This window comes from Procambarus clarkii, chromosome 68, assembly GCF_040958095.1.
Source record: "Procambarus clarkii isolate CNS0578487 chromosome 68, FALCON_Pclarkii_2.0, whole genome shotgun sequence".
NCBI lineage: Eukaryota > Metazoa > Arthropoda > Malacostraca > Decapoda > Cambaridae > Procambarus > Procambarus clarkii.
In genome coordinates, this window is record NC_091217.1 from 3,993,720 (window position 1) to 3,999,719 (window position 6,000).

General features: G+C 45.2%; 1 protein-coding gene across 1 annotated transcript in view; it reads right to left on the reverse strand.

Moving 5' to 3' along the window:
• LOC138355612 (pinin-like) overlaps positions 1-5,197 on the reverse strand; it is a 52,084-nt gene extending 46,887 nt beyond the window's left edge. The window contains exons 1-2 of the mRNA XM_069310926.1: positions 5,192-5,197; positions 1,588-2,163 (exon numbers count right to left, since the gene is read on the reverse strand). Coding sequence (XP_069167027.1) covers positions 1,588-2,163; positions 5,192-5,197 — 582 coding nt within the window. The remainder of the gene's footprint in view (positions 1-1,587; positions 2,164-5,191) is intronic.
• Positions 5,198-6,000: the final 803 nt, after the last annotated feature.

A 6,000-nucleotide genomic window follows, 5' to 3' on the forward strand; every position in this document is an offset into this window, starting at 1 on the left:
AGGGGGGAGGAGAGTGAGGGGAGAGGAGAGTGAGGGGAGAGGAGAGTGAGGGGAGAGGAGAGGGGGAGGAGAGTGAGGGGAGGAGAGTGAGGGGAGAGGAGAGTGAGGGGGAGAGGAGAGTGAGGGGAGAGGAGAGTGAGGGGAGAGTGAGAGTGAGAGGAGAGTGAGGGGAAAAGAGCGTGAGAGGAGAAAACCAGAGGTAGAAAAAAGGAATAAGAGAGACGTACAAAGAGGAAGGATTGTGGAAGGAGTAAAGAATACAGAAAGGAGGAGTAAAGGACAGAAATGGAAGCAGGGAAGGAATGATTGAGGCAATTGACCAACATGTAAACATCTCCTCCCCCCCCCCATCCCCCCCTCCCTCCCCCTCGACACCCCCCCCCCCCCCGGGGGGACGCTCAACCAAGATGGTCGTTGACCCTGTATAAACAACACTTAAAACAAAATGGTATCGGATTCCCTGATGGATTTTTTTTTTTTTTTACACTTCAATGTTTTTTTGCCGTAAGACACGCCAGGTATATGCCTTGTCTTATAATTGTTGTTGTTGTTGCTGTTTAAGATTCGCTACCTGGGAACAAAATATTCCAAGTAGCACGGGCTATGGTGAGCCCGTAGTGGATTTTTTTTTTTTTTGTCTTATGAATGCCCAGCCTGGTGTATATGTTCAGACTGGTGAGTGTGTGTGCCCAGTCAAGCACGCCAGTTCAGCCTGGATGGTTCCAAATCGAACACACGCAACACAAGTTGGGTTGGATGGATATGGATGGATATGGATGGATATGGATGGATATGGATGGATATGGATGGATATGGATGGTTGGCTAGGGTTCCTAGCTTCACCAGAGATGCAGAGGGACCTGCAAGCTACTCTCCTCACATGATATTAGTCTGGAAATTAATAGTAAAATGTCAAATATGCTTTGACATTTCAATAACCGTGGAAATTTGAATTTAATTTGCTTCCCTCTCTCTCTCTCTCTCTCTCTCTCTCTCTCTCTCTCTCTCTCTCTCTCTCTCTCTCTCTCTCTCTCTCTCTCTCTGTCAAATTCTACACCTTCCCAGCATCACTACTCAGAACACCAAGTAGCCAGCCAGAGAAGCGAGGAGAGAGAGAGAGACAGCTTCCCGGAACTTGAGGCAGACGGAGGAGAATCTTCACAGCTTCGGGGAAGTTCTTGTACAACTTGTCAGGAGGCAGCGGCCGCTCTAGCGAGAAGCCTCTTGATCAGTGGCTTCTTAGAACGTTTGACCTGAGCGTTTGATTACTGCCATTTACATGTTGGGTAAAGGTAGGGCTGGTGGTGAGGGCTGTGGTGGGGCAGGGCTGGTGGTAGGTGAGGGCTGTGGTGGGGCAGGGTTGGTGGTAGGTGAGGGCTGTGGTGGGGCAGGGCTGGTGGTAGGTGAGGGCTGTGGTGGAGCAGGGCTGGTGGTAGATGAGGGCTGTGGTGGGGCAGGGCTGGTGGTAGGTGAGGGCTGTGGTGGGGCAGGGTTGGTGGTAGGGGAGGGCTGTGGTGGGGCAGGGCTGGTGGTAGATGAGGGCTGTGGTGGGGCAGGGCTGGTGGTAGGGGAGGGCTGTGGTGGGGCAGGGTTGGTGGTAGGTGAGGGCTGTGGTGGGGCAGGACTGGTGGTAGGTGAGGGCTGCGGTGGGGCAGGGCTGGTGGTAGGTGAGGGCTGTGGTGGGGCAGGACTGGTGGTAGGTGAAGGCTGTGGTGGGGCAGGGCTGGTGGTAGGTGAGGGCTGTGGTGGGGCAGGGCTGGTGGTAGGTGAGGGCTGTGGTGGGGCAGGGTTGGTGGTAGGTGAGGGCTGCGGTGGGGCAGGACTGGTGGTAGGTGAGGGCTGTGGTGGGGCAGGGCTGGTGGTAGGTGAGGGCTGCGGTGGGGCAGGGCTGGTGGTAGGTGAGGGCTGTGGTGGGGCAGGGCTGGTGGTAGGTGAGGGCTGTGGTGGGGCAGGACTGGTGGTAGGTGAGGGCTGTGGTGGGGCAGGACTGGTGGTAGGTGAGGGCTGTGGTGGGGCAGGACTGGTGGTAGGTGAGGGCTGCGGTGGGGCAGGGCTGGTGGTAGGTGAGGGCTGTGGTGGGGCAGGACTGGTGGTAGGTGAGGGCTGTGGTGGGGCAGGACTGGTGGTAGGTGAGGGCTGCGGTGGGGCAGGACTGGTGGTAATCTGAAATCATAAACAACTTTCAGAAGCAAAGGAAAATAAGCACAAATAAACAAAAGTTCCAGATAATACACATTTGCAAAAAAGAAACCCGGACCCTATTATCCCTATATGTAGTACCACTACACATCTTAAGGAAAACTAACATGTAAAACTAACAAGCAGTGCAAAATAAGGCGCTAAGGAGAGCAGCAAAACACCGTCCACCATATGATCAGACAATCCAGGAGTTCCAGGAACTCCTGAACATACAGCCACTAAACATCAGACTGCAGCACCAAGCCATCAGGGTGTGGAACACCATCGAAATGTTAGAGGATCTATAGAAGGTGCCTAAGGTAGTCACAGAGTGCCAGAGGGAGTAACAGGGTGCCAGAAGCCAAGACACTATTGGACGGAATTTTGGAGCTAAGACCCCCCGCTTGCATGCTGGCACTATGTGTGGGGTCAGCATGTGGGGGTCAGCATGCGGGGTCATCATGTGGGGTCAGCATGAGGTGGTCCCCATGAGGTAGCCATCATGAGGTAATCAGCATGATTCACTGTAGGAGTCCGTTTCAGCTACAGCATTTCTTCATGTAAGCCTGTAATATGAATACTATAAACCCAATGCAGAAACTGTATTTGTTCATGTATAATGCATTCCTGGTGTCTTAAAGAACAATAGTTACCCCATTTCTTCAGTTAGTCCTTGTAATACACAAGGCCTCATCATATACATTTCAACTGTATTTCTTCCTGTAGACTTTGTAATACACTACAGGCGTTCGGTACAGCTACAACAACATTCCTTCCAAGCGAGTAATTAGGTATAACTATTATATTATATATATATATATATATATATATATATATATATATATATATATATATATATACACACACACACACACACACATACACACACCGACAAGGAAGACGCTCTGTATTAACTCAAAGAGAGCAATTAATTTTCTCAAGTCCTTTCATGGGCTTTGAAGATCGCTCGAACTCAGCCTCGGGTGTGCTCGAGGAATATGCTCTTTGCAGGGGTTGTGTCTGAGAGCTCTTGAAGCGCAATGGTGGGGGGGGGGGTGGAAGGGGTGTGGGGAGGGGGTTATGTGGGAGGGCTTCATGCGGAGCCTTTTACTGGGGGTTATGTGCTGGCTCTATGCTCTTTATTGGGGCATAGAGCTCTCAAGCTTCTGAAGCTTGAGAGCCGTTCGCGAGGAAGAATCAGAAGTGTTAATAAAGCTGTTCGTTTCATGTGATGACTCCTGGTTCTTTATTGGGGATATTTTTAAGGATTGATGATTTGTTTTAAAGCAGTGTTTTGTTTTTTTATTTGTGTATGGTTTACATGTAGGTTATTTGGTAGGCTACATTGACGGTAAACCCCTCGTACAACCTCTCTTTCGACGTATTTAAACTTTCTGATATGTGATAGTACACACGTGGCTGCTAAAACAGAAATTTACATATTTATATATGTGTGTGTGTGTGTATTTAAATGGAAATAGCGTGCACCGCGCACTCATTCTTTCCTTGAACCGGTTCGCACAACACACGGGGGTGCGAACGAGTTCGTTCTGCGAATATTTGGTTCTCTATAGAAGTCCACCTTCATGGAATTCTTGAGATCGTTCCTGGGTTCGTGTGGATCGTCCGATCGCCTGCACGCTGGCTTCCCTGAGGAACATAGGTTCGCCCGAGTTGCAACTCTATGTTCAAAATACGACTGTTTAACCTAACCAGAAACGTGCAAACCCATGCAGCTCGCCTAACCTATCGTGGGCGATGCTTAGAAAAAACTTGAATTATAAGGTGATTAAATGTTGACTAATACGTCTAATTTTTAGCGGATTGGTCGATTTCGTAACAACGTATTAAACAAGAGAGCAGGTCTGGCAAGAGCTGCATAGCACCCAGGAAGATGTACGTCTGTAATCAAGTAATAACGTGCTTGTCTCCGAAGCCAGACATAGATATACAAGCACACTTAACAAGGGAGTATATATATAAACATGTTTTGGATTCCTTCTCACATTGGCCTGCAGGAACGTGATAAAGTTGACGCCCTTGCTAAGGCTGCAGTAAATAAAGACAGTATTGAACGGAATCTTGAGTTATCAAATAGGTCCCTTAAAAGTGTCATTAGACGAGAACTCCTGGATGGATTTGAAGAAAGTAGAACAGTGCAAACTGGAACTAGCAGGTCCATTGTTCATTACAATGAAATGTGTGAAGTAAAACATGTGTATGGGGCAATTAACAAAGCAATTAGACTAACAGATGTTGTCACAGCTCGAATAAGACTTGGCTACAAGTATCTTTGGCAGTTCGGCTTGTATGGGGATCTAGATGAAGTAAAGTGTAAAGTGTGTGGACAAAGACAGGAACTCACACACTCGAACACTGTATCTTAGACTGTAGTAAAATTGAGCCATTTAGAGATAAATCGAAACTCACGTTGTATGATATGGAAATCTTTCTTATTACTAAGGATAAAATACCGGAAATTCCTCCCATCAATAATGTGAGGTTTTCTTACTCCTATTGGTGTTCCCATAACCTTGCATTTCTCTAAGTTAATGTCCAGTAGCCATTTCTTAGACCAACTCATTAGCTTGTTAATTAAACAATGTACTTCAGGAGTCTTCCTCTGGTGTGATCATGATCAGAATGAATTCGAATGAACTTATTTCCTCAATATGGACATTTGGAACAATATGGGTCTTAGTACAGATTTTTATGGATTTTGTTTCAGTGTTGATACCCATTAATGACCCCCCATACCAGATTCTTTTGTTTCAGTGTTGATACCCATTAATGACCCCCCATACCAGATTCCTTTGTTTCAGTGTTGATACCCATTAATGACCCCCCATACCAGATTCCTTTGTACCCTACAATAAATAAACTCCCTCGAACTCTGTTAAGTCCATATTCGTCTCATATGAATCCAGTCTTAACTCGCCAGAGAAACCTGTTCGATGTATTGTGGGGATTCACAGTGATCTGGTAGGGAATCACTGCTTACTGTTGAGTTTACCTTCATCTACGTTCCAGTGGATGACTCTATTTGCTATATCTATAGCAAATAGAGTCATCCACACACATAGCAAATACATATTTACAGTAAGTCATCTATATCACTATATCTAGTGGACAAAATTCACTGAAACCCAATTTGTACTCATCTGTCGAAGCGGCATCTCTCCCCCCCCCCCTTCAAAAAAAATAAATCACCCTTCCCGAGACCTAATGGTTTCATGTATTAATAGATGGTTTACCCCCATTAGTACACTATTTATTACTTTATATATAGGTACAATAGATGAGAAAGTTCAAGTTGACATGGAACTTAAACCTGACGTCTAATGCAGGTAAATGAATGGAAACACGTTCTCCTTGCTTAGATTTCCCTTATGAAATGGAGAGTAAAAGACAATCTGGACTTTCTTAGATGTAACAGTCTTCGAAAGAAAGAAATAGCGGTTTACACACTCCAGTTAACGTTATATATATATATATATATATATATATATAAACCACATGTGAAAAATAGAGAATGCTTAACGCGTTTTCGGTTAATTCGCCTTCATCAAAGCAAAGTAGAATGAAGATGATCATTCTTTAATTATCTGATCATTGATCTTCATTCTACTTTGCTTTGATGAAGGCGAATTAGCCGAAAACGCGTTAAGCATTCTCTATTTTTCACATGTGGTTATTCTGCATACTTGGATCAGTGCTTTTGTGATTACTGTTGCATATATATATATATATATATATATATATATATATATATATATATATATATATATATATATATATATATATATATATATATATATATAA